This window comes from Lycorma delicatula, chromosome 9 (genome assembly GCF_047948215.1).
Source record: "Lycorma delicatula isolate Av1 chromosome 9, ASM4794821v1, whole genome shotgun sequence".
Lineage (NCBI taxonomy): Eukaryota > Metazoa > Arthropoda > Insecta > Hemiptera > Fulgoridae > Lycorma > Lycorma delicatula.
Genome location: NC_134463.1, coordinates 18,051,383 through 18,068,210, shown reverse-complemented (window position 1 = coordinate 18,068,210; position 16,828 = coordinate 18,051,383). Strand labels below are relative to the sequence as shown.

Here is a 16,828-nt window from a genome sequence, read left to right as displayed (position 1 = left end):
TGAATAGTGTAATTAAAACAAATTAACTAATTTTATGCTTTATATTTGTTGGTATTATGTTTCATCAAAGTTTGTGTGCATTGTTATCAAAAATTTAAATATAAAAGAAGAGATGTTACTAATTCTTGAAGAAAGTTATTTTGTAGTTTGTGTTGCGTAAAGTGAAGAGGTATTATTTTAGGAAATAAAAATACCAGCATCCAGTTTCTCGAGTGAATCAAGTATCATAATTGTCATTGTTCAGCAATGCAGTACAGTTTAAAAGGGTGTAAAACATACTCTAAAATAAGACAATTACACTGTTCTGTTATCTGTCTTGTGTTCATTTTTTTTATCTTCTTTTATAAATTATTATCACTAAGTGATTTTATTCACCTTTATTATTTAAGTATTGTTACTTATAGGTTTTTTTTAAGTATTATTCTCTGGATTATTTTTTAATTCTTAGATTTTTAAAATTTAATTTCCTTATTTATTTTATTATGTAAATTGCTATTGTGAGTTTTTTTAATATTGTTTGCTATTTTTTGATTGAAGAGTTTTATTGTGCATGCTTAAAAATATTATTTTCTTTTGACATCATGTAGTATTCAAATATCATGTATTCTCAATCTGTCACAGTTATACTTTTTATCATAGTTGTTTATTTCAATATTTAATTTGACTTTTTAAGTTATTTTATTAGGTTTTTGTGTTATTAAGTATACAGTCCAAGCTCTGTATAATGAGATTTCAAGATTTCACTACATATTTTCATTACAGAGGAATTTTGTTACTGGGAAGGTTTAAAAATGACCTTTCTTTCTATCTGCATCTGCCATTACTGTACCAGAAAAAATTAATAAAATAAGGAAAGTGAAATTGTGGAATATTTAAAGGTTTTCTGTGGTTTACATAATACAATCTATTTTCTTACTATTTTTAATAGTAACAATAGTAAATAGACTTACAGGACTAATCGGAAGGTCTTTTTGCTTACATTACAAAAATCTGACACTAATCTGTTCATTTAGATGTGGTTATTTTAAAGTTTTTTTCATAAAATTGTGTTTAAATTTCTCAAACTTCCACTTGCTTCTGAAGAAATGTGTGATTTTTGGTTGTTAGTGTCTTGTTTTGTAATAATCCTCAATGTTATTTTCTATATTTATTACTTGATGCAGCAAAGTGTCAATACTGTGGGATCTTAAGTTTGTTGATGGCAGCCTTATTGGCAATTTTGAAATGGGGGTGGGTAGGATTTCTTGATTCATTTCTTATTCATCTTCATTTTCATCATTATCATGGGTAAGACATCTTCTTTCTGTTATGGTTTTTCAGATTTTTTGTAACACTGATATATTGGTTGGAGAACAGTAGTCATATTCGCCAGAAAAGAAAATAATTTTAATTTGCTTGAGTCCTTGTATATCTATTTGTGCTGTATTGTTATTTATTTTGCTGTTTTCCTTTCATTTTAGGGAAAGTTCAGAGATTTTTTTTCATTAACAGAATGTTTAATTAAATTACACTGGGTGATATAGATTTGTGAAGGGACCAGCCAATATTTTCGTTATAAAGGAATTTTCATTACTGAGAGTTTTGTTATGGAAAACTTTGACTGTATTAATTAAATTAATGTTTTTGATTACATCCAAATGTTTTTTAATCTATGAACACTTATGCATATGAAATGTTTTTAAATTTTATGATTTATTTATAGAAAAACAGATGCTTATAAATTTTGTTCTGTTGTATGTTTTTAATTATTGTTTTGCTATACTTCAGTTAATCTTACACAGTATTTGGCTTTAGATTATGAAGCTTATATTTTTCCTTTTTTTTTGTAATATTTAGATTTTAGCAGCATTTTAGTTTTTAGTTGCTGTGTACTCACATGATATGTAGCAGGCATTTTGTTTTTGCTTTTGTATAAAATTATCAAATTTCATTTTTATTATTTTGTTTATAAAACAGCCATACTGTAAAGAACAGTAACTTGTTTTTAATGGAATTTATTTTTTTAAAAGGTAAACTATTTAATGATCAGGATTTCTTTTGTATGCAAAATTTGACTACTCAGAATATTTTGTTAGTGCTTTTAGATAGATTTCATAAGAAAGCTACCTACTGTAATATGTAGCCCACTGGGCTAGTCTAGTGGTGAACTCATCATCACAAATCAGCTGAGTTCGAAGTCAAGAGTTCTAAGGTTCAAATCCTAGAAAAGGCAGTTACTTGTATATGGATTTGAATACTAGATCGTGGGTACCGTTGTTCTTTGGTGGTTGGGTTTTAATTAACCACATATCTCAGGAATGGTCGACCTGAGACTGTACAAGACTACACTTAATTTACATTCATACGCATCATCTTCTGAAGGAATACCTTATGCTGGCTCCAGAGGCTAAACAGAAAAAAAGAGAGGGTTGATTTATATGTATGGCTGTTTGTGTTTTCATTTTATTTATTTATTTTTTTACTGGTTTTAATTTAAGTTTGTTCTAGTGCATGTTTTGAGTTTGCTTGAATTAAATATGTAATGATCTTAGGAGATTATGCCTGGTCTGCTGCCAATTCCGATTTTGCACAATACCTGACTATTGATTTGGGACAAGTGATGAAGGTAACTCATGTCGCCACTCAGGGTCGTCCTCATTCCAAAGAATATGTCGAAGAATATTCTATCAGCTATGGATCTAATGATTATGACTACACAGATTATAAAGATCCTGGGGGAAATGTTAAGGTGTGATTTCACCATAATTTATTTACGTTATATAAAAAAATAATAATTAATTGGTGGTGGATTTATAACTAATACTATTCTAATACAAATACTACTAACTAATACTACTAACTAATACAAATACTATTCTAATTATTTTGTTTGTGGGTGTATACTAACAAACTAATAAACCATTAATGTTTACATTTGTTTGGGTTTATTATAATGCTTTTATATTTTTTTTTTGTAACCAATTTTTTTCATGACTAATTTAACTTTTTAATTTTTCAAGATTAACTAGAAATTTTCAAGTGTGTGTTAAATATGTGCTTTCTATGTTTCTTCTTTTTCTTAATGAACTCGTCCTTGTCATGAGAAATTTCAAACATAAAATCTTTGAAGTTGTTTACAGAACTTACGCACAAATGTAAATTACTGCTACAGATTATTTTTGATTACATTAAATTTGATTTGTTGGTTATTTTCAATTACTGATAATTTAAACCGATCAGTTATTTCTTATAACTAATTATTTAAATTAGTATATTTAATTATAAGATTGTTGATTTTTACTTCCTTGTATGAAGTAAAGGAAGTATTGTAATTGTAAAAAATATAATTTTTTTAAATTTCAACTAGAATATCCATCCATTTTGATTAGTTTCTTCGGTGTGACGTCTGTACGTATCTCGCATAACTAAAAAACAATTAGCCGTAGGATGTTGAAATTTTGGATTTAGGACTGTTGTAACATCTAGTTGTGCACCTCCCCTTCCGATTCCAATCAACTGGACCCAAAATGTCCAAAAAACCCCAAAATCCAAAAACAAAATGGATTTTGAACTTTTTGTTAACTGCATTAATAAGCCCTAATTGAAAGCTTTTCAACAATCATAAGTGGTGCTTATTTTCATTGGTTCCAGAGTTATAGCCAAATAAAATTTTAATTAATGAAATATTTGAATCTTACAAGGGGAAGGCACATCAGTTCAAATCAAACATCATCTGCCCTTTTTTTTTTTCAACTTTTTTTAATTTAAATATATTGATTTATTAATATTTATTAACCTCTGATGTAAAAAAAATTACAATAAATAATAATTCAATATCAATAAAAAAAATAAATAAAAATGAAAAATATCAGAAGTTATTAATGAGATAAAATTTTATGTACTTTTCATTTAAAAAAAAAAAATGTGTATAAGTAATTTCATATGTGTACAAGGAACTCATATAGTGTCCACATCAAATTTTTAAAAATGGATCAATTACTTCTTTGAATTAATTCTTATTTTTTAGCTTCCTTCAAAATGTCCTTATATTTTAGGTTTTACATAATTTTTTATTCATAGTATATTTAAACGTTTTACTATGCTAGACTATGCAAAACAAAGTCTAGCACAAATGAGATGTGACTGTTAGATAATGAGGCAGAGTGTGCTGTGAGTTGTGCATTTGTAGTATGGATACACTTACACCATTGATTGAACTTGAGGGTTTTAGAATCAGTTGATGTAAGCATTGTTCTCTTTCACATGTAGTTGGTCTGTTTTTTAGACATATTATTAATTATAAAAGAAACATTGATTTGCTTTGTTGGAGTAATGTTTTATTGTTAAACTTGAACAACATATGAATCCTATAATCCTTGTGAATTGAAGACACTGAGTGTTTGAAGTAGTTGAAGGAAGTAATGTGATGTCATGTACACAATTATTTGAATGTAATTTATCAATGTACAAATGCTTTGCTGAAGGTTGAGAAAGTATTGAAGATGATGAACGACTTGACTGCTCTTTCGCAGGAGCAACCAAACAGAAGATGCAAAAATTAATTAAATTATCCTCAGTGATCACCAGATAAGTATTTGGATGATAGTAAACATTATTAAGGAGTCTACAACAAATTTTGCCTATCCATTAGATCATGAACAATGCCTGTTCCGAATTAATCCCCCAAAAAAATTGAGTAAGGAGAAGATGAGTAAGGATAAGAGAAGTTGATGTTTTGGAATGTCTGAAAGCAGAGCTAGACTTCACAAGATCATCATCATATGTGATGAGACAAACCAATTAAAATTCAGAAATAAAGAAACATTCAATTTGCTGGAAAAGTCCTACATCCTGGGAATGAAAAAGCAAGTCAAATCTGAAGACAGTGGAATTGATATTATATTTTTATTATATCAATGGTTTGGTAATACTTGAATGGGTACTAGGGGCTCAGACAGTTAACCAACATTATTACCTTGAGGTTCTGGCCAAGATGAGATAATGAATGTGAAGCGGAGATGTAATTTGCGAAAGAAGAACTGTAATAACCTGCAATGGAAAACACTGTCTGTAGAACATATCTGACTGATTAGAAAATCATAGTATTGGACAATCTAGTACACTCGCTGGCCTTAGCTCCATGCAACTTTTACCTTTTTTTTCCCAAAATTAAAATCCATATTGAAGGCACCATTTTCAGACAGTGTATGAAGTAAAGAAGAAAACAGCAAAGCTACTAAAGTAGATAATACTTGATGACTTGGAACACTGCTTTCAACAAAGAAAATTTGGTGTAACATTATGCAGATATGCTAATTTGATGTAATTAGTGCAGGAGAGTATATCGTACAATTTATAATACATTACGATTTTGCAATTTGCCTTGTTATGTAATAGCCTAGCGTTTATGTGCTAAATGATATGTATAGATCTGGATAGGAGGGTCAATAAAAGCAGAAAATGTTGTTGTTGATTTTTGTCTTGTATAAATCATTCACAATTCTCAATTTTTTGGTCGCACATTGATTATATTAAAGTTGTTTCTGATTACATTTTTCTATGTAGGTCTTAATAAGATCTTTTCTTTTGATACTTGAAGATTGAGCATTATTGGTTAGTTTTGTGAATCTGTAGTTATTACATTACCATGCTTACTTAATCTGTAGCTTTCAATTTTATTTTACATTGTGTCAAACAATTTTTTTTTATCCGGTTTCATGGTCATTATATTACCATTCCAAATCTATACAGCCATATTCATTATTATTTAATTTGTTTTTATTTAATTTTTTTAATCATTGTTATTAAATATTAAAATTTCAGCATCTTTTACACATTATATATATCCTACCTTTTTTCTTTTTTAAATAATTTCCATGTTTTACTTTGACACAAATTAGGGGGGTGGGGAGATTCATACTGTAGTTTCATGTGATTGGTTTTTTATATTAAAAAACCAATCATTATATAATAATGATTTATATGAAAACCAATTTATACAGTATTTGTTCACATGGCAATATTTTTGCAAATAAATTTTGATATAGTTCAAAATAATTCAACTTTTAACAATTAATATAAAAAGGTAAGTATTCTTTTTTATTTATTTGCATGTGGTTGTTGTTTATATAATTTTATTTAAACTATGGATAAATTCCTCACTGTTGCATGGTTTTTTCTTAGTTTATAACAAGGTTGTGCTTTTTGGTTAAATCTTCGATTTCTTTTTCTCGTGTTTGTGTTTAACCCATTACTAATGCATCATTTTTTTTTATTAGCAATCTCATTTTAGTATTTAAAAAAAAATTGGATTTTTTATAAATTATTATTTTTGATCATATCTTTTAATCAGAATTAGATGATCTTTCTGTTGATAATTTTGTTTTTTCTGGTCATCTTAGGAAATAAAAATATGTATATTACATAAATTGATTACTGAAATATGTTATACATTGATTAAAGTATATATTCAAAATTATGCTGGGTATATTTTTTCTCGTTGTCCAAATCTCTTGCTAAAACTATTCTATTCTGTACCTCCCTAGGGACTGGAGAAGGAGAGAATAGGGTAAAATCCAGCAAATAAGTATATTTCTTAATATTATATTATTTAACTTGCATTTGTTTCTAATAATATTAATTACTTAGTTTATTTTTTTATTATAGAAGTTAGTATGATAAAATTACATTTTTGATTGTGATTTTTTTTTTAAACATGAAAAATGCATTTTTTTATATGGATTATACACTGTCATCCCCAAAAAAATGTTATACAAAATTGCATATTAAAATATAAATAATTCCAGTTTTTTTTTTTCAATTTTAGTGATTGGTGCAGGATTATACTATATAGGCATCTTATCTGCTAATTAAACTTTTTGTGCAAAATCCCCCCTCAGATGAAAGTAGAGTTAGTCCCACAGGAAGAGTAATTCACTTTTCAGTGTCCAAATTAGGGAAGTGGAATGTTAGATGGAGTCAGTATAAATAGTGGTTTATACAATTCTCGCAGTCCAAAGAATAAAGGATGAAAGATATACAGTCAGTTATCTGAGGTACAGTTCTTTGATTGTGCTTGTTTATGTCTTGTTCAGAACCAAAAATATACTTAAATACTTAAAATATATAAATACTCTGTCACTTATTTAAGTCACTCTGATGTTTATTACAATTTGTGTAACTTAGAAATAAAATTTTTTATTTTTCATGTTTGGTGAAACTATGAAATAATTATAGAACATAGATCAATAACATTTTTACGCTGTAAAATAATTTTTTATTTGAAAGTTCCCACTTTCTCCTTTTTTCAGCTGATTTCTAAGTCAGGAAGTATTCGATTTCAGATATTAATCTTTTCTTTTCTTTTAAAGCTGTACTCACGTCCAAATGTACCTATATTGATAATTATTTATTTTGTAAAGTGCTCCTCTGGTAGTTGTATGGTAAGTTTACTCTATAATATCACTAAAATATTTTTGGTCTTGAAGATTTTTGTTTGTTTGTCATTATCATTTCTTACTATGTTTCATTTTGTTTAAAAAAAATCTAATTATTCAGTTTATTCATGTAAATAAAGACCAAAAAATAAAATGAAAATAACATCAAATATTAAAAGTAAATTTATTCTGTTACTCAGAGTATTTACATGTGAAAATTAAAAAAAAATATATATATATTAACTTTAGGTCTGATTTGGCACACTCGTGGAATTCCTTCTTTCTTTAGATAAGTAGTGTATATTTTAAACTTAAGGTAAATAATAATATATATTTTCAAATTGAGAGCCGTGTTGGTTCACACTGAAAATTTCTATATGCCATTTCTTTGCATTCCTTTTCTTTTATTTTTATCAAGGTGTAGGTTTATGGATGGTTCTTGTAAAAGAAAAACACATGACTCAGTTTAGTGTTTTTGAATGTATAAGTTAAAAATAAAATAAGCTCTTTTTAAATAAATAAATCTTACTTTAAAAATTTGTACTAAAAGTAACTTAATCAGTATTATTTTTAATTCGTTTAAATTTTTTTAAAGCCCTATCAAATTAATAGTTAATAAGTTATTTTAATTTGGCACTAACTTAAAAATATTGAATTTTAAAGGATTGAAAAAATATTGTTTATCAGTTTTTTTAAAGTTCATTTTTAAAATACATCTTTTAGTTGCACCTAGATATCCAGATTATTTCATCGTATTACTGACTGCCATAAATAAATTAGTAATAAATAAACTACCAGCACTTGCCTAATTTTTTACTTATCGTGCGTTTCAGTTTGCCGCTCAATCCATTATCAAACGATTAGATCTCATATTAAATTATGTACAATATATATCAAAGAATAACAGCATATATAAAATAGTCAATGATAATCTTAAAACATTCCACCATATAAAAATACACAAAGCACATTACACTCAGTAATAGAATAATTAGTCAAGGTCAACCTTGTATAACCTTTATAATAAGATTTTAACATTGATTTTACTATTCTTCTCCAAAAATTTGAACTTTTTAGGGTTGTGTCATTATTCCTGTTAATGCAGTTTATAAATTGTTAAACATAATTACAATTAAAAAACCATTTACAAAAACTTTTACTTAAAATTTTAAATGAAAAATGGCCATTTTGATTGTTTTTAAACTGTTTGTCATTTAATACTTATTATTTCTTTTTTAATTTATTTATTTTATAATATATATATATATATATATATATATATATATATATATATATATTATTTCCTCAGTGTCAGCTATTGATGGACGATTAACAATTGAAACGGCCATCTAGTTTAAGAGTTTAGTGTACATTTTTTAAATAGTTTTTGAGTTTAATCTTGCTTTCCAATTTATTTTAATAACCACTTGAAAAAAGACAGGTTTGCGGCCCGCTGTGAAAATTTTACATAGTTTATGTTTCGTTATACGTCTTTTTGTTAAATGTTTTTGCCAATTGTAACTAAATAACGATCATGAATTTAGCATACTAACAACAACAAAAAATTTTACGACAAAAAGCTTCAAAATCCTGAATATTTTTTACTGTTTCTTAAGTTGTGATTTTTTAACACAGCTCTGACCTCAATGTTTTCCTTTTTTATCCCCAAAAATAAATATAATTTTAGATAAATCGTTGTTTCAAGAAGTATAAATCTTTTGAGAAGTGTAAATTGTTCGAATAAATAGATCATTTGTGTGCATCATTCAAAATAAAATTGTCAGCTCATATAGCAAACAAACCAATGCACCATGTTTTTTATTGGAGAAATTTATGACTGTTATTTTATACATAATAAATGTATGACAAATTAAAAATAAGGGACTCTTTTGCCTTACTTATTATAAATTAAAGAAATTTTTTCTGAAAAATTAAAGATATATTTTATTTGATGGAAGCTTAATTAAATTTGACTTTTTATTGTTATTTTATATGAAAAATTAAAAAAAAAACATTGTGTAACTTAAATAATAGTAATAAAGTTCATCATATTTTTTTCTTTGGTTAAAAAAAAAAAAATAGTCACATTTTATAGATGTTGAATATAAAGAAACAATAATTTGAAGATATTAATTTCATATAAATTTTATTTACATATCCTTTCATATACCCTTTAATTGTTAGTTCTATCTGCTTGACTTTACTACTCTTTCTACTGTCTTACTTTCTCTCACTCTTTTTTGCACTGGTTGGCTTTGGTTTTCACAGGTGATTCTTCCTGGACACCTTCAGAAAATACTTATTACCATTTCTTAACAGTTGACTTAAAAGGAAAGAAAAAAGTTGTATCGATTGCAACACAGGGTCGTGCTAGTACTCTAGAATTTGTAACTGAATATATTGTCCAGTATTCGGATGATGGAGAAGTTTGGAAAAGTGTGACGGATCCAAACGGGGATACTGAGGTACCTTTCCTTAATTTCATTGTTGTTTGTTGATCATATATTTATTTTCACCTTTATTTTTTTTATTTATTGTAGTTTGTAGCTGTGTGATGGTAATGCAAGTATTTCATATTTTCATCCTTGCCTTTTTTAATAAGCTTTTTGTTCCTTTTTATCAAAATAACATAACATTAATCAAATTATCATTATTAAAACATCTACTTCTACCTATCTTCTTATAGCCAACAATGTAACTGCACGCACAAGTAATTAATTACTAACTGTTAAAATTTAGGGTTTGCTTTAAAAAAAAAATGAATTTTTAAAATAAATTAATGTTGTGCAGCATTTAGCGTTTGATTTTTTATTTTATCTTTGCCAATGAGTTAGAGATTTTAACTTGCTTCATAATAACTCTAAAAATTTGAAGGTAGTCTTGCATAATTCTTAGTATCACTTATCTGTTAATGTACACAATTTCATTATATTATTGAGATTTGTCTTAAAATAAATGAAGAAAAACTAAAGAAATGAACATTTTAAAGCAACTTAGAGTCCATATGAATTTTTTTTTAAATATGTCCTAATAAATGCCCAATAACTAATTTTTTCTTATTTTAGCATCTTTGGACCAACAAATTTCCTTTTATCAACCATTATCTAAAAAAAATATTGTAGTCAGTAATTTATAAATATTAAAATAATGGTTTTCATAATTTTGATGAAATAAATAAAAAGATGGTATGCAGTAATTGATTATAACCATTATTATGATGAAAAAATGTAGCAGAGAGGAATAATAACTAATAATCTTTTAACATCATGTGAGGCTGGTATTGCAGAATCCTGCTGTTTATAAGACATATGCTGGAGATTAATTCTTTTTAATGCACTTCTCTATATTGCCTAAACTGGTGCAAAATATTTAATAGTAGTTTTATTTATTAGGATCAGTTCATCTGTATTGTTTTGTTGACTACTATTAATTATTGTATACATTTTCTTACTTAGCTTATTAAAATAAGCAAATCAGGTTTTTTTTAAGGTTTAAGAACAACAAAGTCGTTCCCAATGTAATTATTAACTGGAAAAATGATTGATGAGTGGAGTATTGTTGCTGAATAACACTCAAATTGAGTGAGTAAAATGAAAAAAATATTATAAAGCAATTAAGATATATTTTTTAAAGTTTTTCTTGTAAGTTTCACATATGCGTAAATTTGAATTTGTTAAATCAAACGTTTAAGTAGTTTTTTTTAGTTTTTCTCCATTTTTTGAATACATATTTATGCAGCATAATTTAATGAAATTGTATACTTTGACCAAAGAATGATTGGAGAATAAAATATGACCACCCTCAATTTTTTACTGTTTCAAAATCTTGTTGATGATGTAATGCAACTATAGTGGTCATTATAAAAGAAAATGCTTTTCTTTTTATTTTGTGAATCATTTGATGAAAAAAACTGAGTTTCATAAAATTAGATTAATTTTTTTTTAGTTTCAATGTATTTAAAGAAAATTTGTTGGGATTATGAAAAAAAAAATTCATGATTTTTGCTTGTTTTTGTGGTAGTGCAATTTCATATTCCATAACTCAGTCGATTATATAGAAGAGTATTAAATAATGTTTTAATATTTTTAAGAAAATAGTTATTTCTAATTAAGAATTAAAGAAAATATTATTATGTTTTTCATGTGAAAATCACTTTAAAAAAAAAGTTGCTGCTTTGGGGCTATCAGTGAAGATTGAATTTTTTTTTGTATTGAGCTATAAATTTTAAAACACAATCAAAGTACTTATATAATTTCAATCAGCAGGAAAGGATTGTAAAGAAAACAGCAGTTTTCATAAAATGTGTGGGAACTTCCTTTACAGGAAAGAGTGTAGTTACTTTAAATTAAACCTGAAATACAATGCTGGCTTAGTTTTTGTTTGAAGAGCTATTTTTCTGTAGAACAATGTGAAATGATTGTTTTCTTTTCTGACAGAAAAAAAAATTGGCAGCAGTTTTAATTTGTATTTTTTTCCTTCATTACTTTTTTCTTTTTTTTCTCAGTGTATTGCTAATTGAAATTTGTATATTCCATAATGTTATTAAAACCCTTAAGTTAAATGCAAAAAATGTTCCTATTTTAACTGACTCAAAAAAATAACTTTTTAAAAATGTCACTATAATGAAATGAATCAACAGAATTTTTTTTATTCCTAAACAGAAAAAAAAAATGTTCTCAGATATTTTGAATAGTAATTGTTCATTAATCAAGAAAGAAGTTATTGAGTGTTAACTACCATAAAAATAAGCAAAAAATAAGGTGTGTTTAATGTGTAATTCCTACAGATGTTTTTTCTTTTTTTTTTAATAAAATGAGACTCGAGAATAATGCAAAAAGTTTATGATTTAAAAGTCAATTTTTTCCCATTTAAGTGGTTCATAGGTTATAATTCTTCAAAGACAAACTCTTTCTTTTGCAGTGACTACTCTAGAATTGTAATTTATTTAGGTAAATGGTGTTTCAATTTCTTATGTTGATTGTAAATGAATTTACAATCATTGAGAAATTATTTCTCGCTATTAATAATATATTATTTTATGTGAATTATTTTTAGTTTTCAGAATTGTTCCTTGTATAGCAGATTTTATCAATAATGTAACAACATTTTTAATGTCTAACTTACTTTTATGACTGCAGCTGTGATTACTTTGTTGCTGTTGTGTTATTTGAGCCCTATATGTTTAGATAAAGCTGTTTACCTCTTTGGTAGTAGTGCTGTCATTAGTGCTATGCGAAAAAAAGCTTTTAATTTTTAATGCATGTTAACAAGTAACAATTGTGGTCCACTAATTATGATCACTGCTATCACTCAGGTTCACTCTTACTGAGAGATGAAGATCCATTGATTTACCTGTACTATAATCCCATGCCTTTTGCAAAGAGGTATGTTTTATCAATTTGCTGTAAGTTGTCTGAGACAGTCAGTGTCCTGGAAAAAATGGGTATTCCATTCTTTAACGACTTGAGTAAGACATAATCAAAATGTTTGTGGTAGAGTGTAAAATTATTAAATTTACATGCATTTAATGACTGTTTATAATTATTTATTGGTGTTTATGACACATAAAGCTTTGACACAGATTTCTAACTTATCTTCTTAAACTGTCTATTACTAAACGTTTGTCCAGTATAAATTACTAAAATTAAAAAAAGTAACAATCTTTTAAAATACTTTATTTACAAGACTAACCAAACAATAAATCCATTAATAACAATAATAATTTATTATTATATCAAGGTAAAAACTTAAAAATGCATATTTTATACTATATCAAAAATATTTATATACATCTAAAAAGCTTTTGTATATCATCAGCTAAATTTAATTCATATTTTCAATTTAAGCTGGTAGTAATTTGTATGGATTATAAATTTTTTGAGCGATTGTGCAAAATAAAATACTTTACAATCCCATATTTGTTTACAAACTAAAATAGTGGCCATAAATAACTGATGTCAAAAATTCATTTGAATATTATGACAATATACGAATATATTTAAAAACAGGCATTTTTTCTTAAAACGATTTTCTTTTATCTACAGAATGCATTACAAATATTTCAAGAAAAACACTGTAGGGGAATGTATAATCCAACCAATCCAGAAAACATTCATGAGTAACTCTAATAGTGAAATTAAAAAATAAAATTTCAGTTGTTGTGAAACTTCAGGTTTGACTATATATTGTCTGTTATTAAATATTCTAGCAAAAGAATTGAAGTAATAAGAAAAATGTACCTTTAGAATTGATTGAGATACAGAATTTTGTGAAGAACATGATGAAAGTTAATTTGGTGCATTTCATTACATTTTACTCTTTTTAGGAAAAGGCTGTATTTTATTCATGGAATGTGAAGTGAACCTCTTATTTGTGAAGGTATACCTTAACAGAAATTGAAACTATTTTATTTGTATTATCTCTTGAGAAAAATACGATTATGATATTTCATCACGTTAGACAGATCAGTCATGTTAATTAAAGTAATTGTCCTGATACAATTCTAAGAATATTGCATCTTGAATATAAACATGAAGGTGTTGATTTATAATGAACTGTTACATATATAATTGTAATGTTTCATTTATTTATTTTTCATATAATATTTTGTCCCAGTGAGATGTTATAGAAAGTTGAATGAAAATATATCATTGTATTTAAAAAATAATTAAATTTTACTGAAAATATGTTTATGTACTTAAAATGATTTTTGAATTGGAGGGAGTTAATTCTGAACTGTCCTATTTAAATTATTTAAAGTAACATCTTTTAACCATTTTGAACCTAAGGACAAGCTGTTATAGAAAAATATGATTAATGTTATTGAAGTAGGGTAGAATGAGATTTATGAAGTGGTGGCTAATAAATTTTCTGTTAACTCTTTGTGTGGCAAAACCGTACTGCATAAAAAAGGCTCTGAATGTGCAGTCTATGTAGAAAATATCAAATCCACATTTTTAACATATACTCTTATTTTGTCAGTTTTTTGACAAAAAAATAGCAATATTTTGTAATAAAGCTCTAGATTTTATATTTAGGACTTATTTAAAAGTCTCAGAGTGGAACCACTGCAGAATAAAAGACCAAGGAAATGGCTTATAATAAAAACATTTGCAATTCAGAGATTACAAATTATATTAAAAATCAGAATATATATTGATTTTTTTTTTTAATTTTTTACTAAATTATAACTAATTACTAATCAATTAAAAGTATTAACAGAATCATTGAAATGCAAGTAAATTTTTAAGTATAAATGTAGCAAATTGAATTGCATGTACAGTGTATTAGTTAGTAAATCTAAATTATTTCAATATTTAGTTTCTTTAGGTCTTATATCTATTCAAAACTGTGTTTAATATTTTATTTTGAATGATAATCATTGAAACAATGTTTCTCTGAATGAAGACATAAAGTACCACCACAAACACTACAATTCCACTAGAGGGGGGGGGGGGGGGATTTAACCAGCTTCTTTTTTGTACTACAAAATGCTTAATGCTTATCAACATGGTGAATCAAGATGTTTTGCCTGGTGATCACTTCCTTCGATTTGCACATATTTATCTCTACTTAGATTTTTGTTTGGTTTTGAAATCTTGCTTCACTAAATGATCTCTGTTAATGTACATCTAAAAATTAAGCAAAAATAAATTTGTGAATTTCTCATCAAAAACTTTTGTTACTGAAATGTTCCATCTCCATTTCTTTATGAATAATAAAAGCATTTACTATAGCAAGTCTACAAAATGAAAAAAACAATCTCATCCACCTTTTTTCCCATTTTCTGTTAATTTTGTTATTATTTTTCTATCTGTCAAAGTTATTGACAAAATTCATGTTCCTGTTATAATCAGCAACAACTTTTGGGCACAAAAATATAATTTTAGTACTATTCTTTTGTTTTTTGTCAGTAGTTGTTACATCAAATGGATCGTGTTTACTACACAATATATTAACGTTTTGATTGTCCTTCCATCTGTACGTGGCAACACCACTATTGCCTATAAAAAAACGAAAATTCTCCTCTTGCTATCATTTTTTCATGCACTAGGTGCATGAAAAAATGCTTTGCTTTTTTACTTTGATTCATACCATGAATCAAAGTGGAAAAGCTCTCTTTTGTTATTAGTTTTTCAAATGATGTGGGTCAATTTTGTTTGTCGAATTCGAGGTTTGAGTTACTCTTTATTTTTAATTGGTTAAAATGGAATATCAGTGACAGTGTTTTGTGGCTGGATAACATCACAAGAAATATCTGATTCATTTATGTCCTTCAGTATACTGTCAGTTTGAGAATCATTATCTGATTTCAAATCTAAAAAAAATACTTTATTTTTGCCATCTGACGGCATGAAATCGCCAGACAAAATGTGGCGAAGTTCTTTGGCTATAATTTTTTTTATTCATGACTACTTTTTTATAGCAGTGGTTAACACGGTAAAGCCGCCAAAAAGTTTTTATTTTTAACAAAATATGAAGATTAACTTTAAAACTTAAAAAATTATAAAATATAAACTATTATCTGATGTAAATAATATAAAATACACAAAATATACTGCACTAATAACAAATTACACCATTACTAACTCAGTGTAAACAAACACAACATATTGCTCAAATACAAAATGTCTATAAGAATAAACATTTAATTGTTAGCACATGATTATGTTAGCAATGCTACAAGTTAGACATTTAAGAATTATTAAAGTGGTATTATTAGGAAATAATGTCATAAATGCAAGTGATTTCATGGTGTAGCCACTGCCCAATATAATATCTAATATTGGTGGTTACAATGTGTCACCTGTTCTCAGAGAATTAAAAGGTAGATATTACTTTATAATACTTCACCCTGTTAGATATTGTGTACTAAAAAATTAGTATATTCTAACATGTGCTTTAATTGTTTATTAATAAACCTGAAGTATAGATTTATGAACTACTTACATAATATATTTTTGTTGAAATCTTTATTAGGTGTTTATATAATGAGAATAGTTAAAATCTGTTTTGCACTAAGCAGGATGTTTGTTTCAAAAGAACCATGAGCCAAACGTTTTAATAGATTACATGAATGAAATTACGAGTAATAAATATTATAATTGTAATAAATTTCTTGTTAATTTTTTTTATACCATCATTTATTTGTATCTGAAGTTAATTTAATATTTTTTTCAAAGTAATTTTTTCCAAAGTAACTAGATATGAATTGTTTGAATTATTTCAGTAACATTCTTTTTTTGTTCTGTTATACACAATGTTATTTGAATGAAAAATTCAACTGATGATATGTATAAGCATAAATAATCATAATTATTTGTGGTATTGGAAAGTTTTTGAAATATAGTTGTTTGTTTTGTAGCTGTCATTATTACATAGAGCACTTTTGTTGATATTTAAGCACGAATTAA

General features: G+C 26.3%; 1 protein-coding gene across 1 annotated transcript in view; it reads left to right on the top strand.

Annotated features, from left to right (window-relative positions):
- Nrx-IV (neurexin-4) overlaps positions 1 to 16,828 on the top strand; it is a 108,812-nt gene that overhangs the window by 37,834 nt on the left and 54,150 nt on the right. Inside the window, exon 3 of the mRNA XM_075375041.1 lies at positions 2,532 to 2,728. Within this exon, the coding sequence (XP_075231156.1) occupies positions 2,532 to 2,728 (197 nt within the window). The remainder of the gene's footprint in view (positions 1 to 2,531; positions 2,729 to 16,828) is intronic.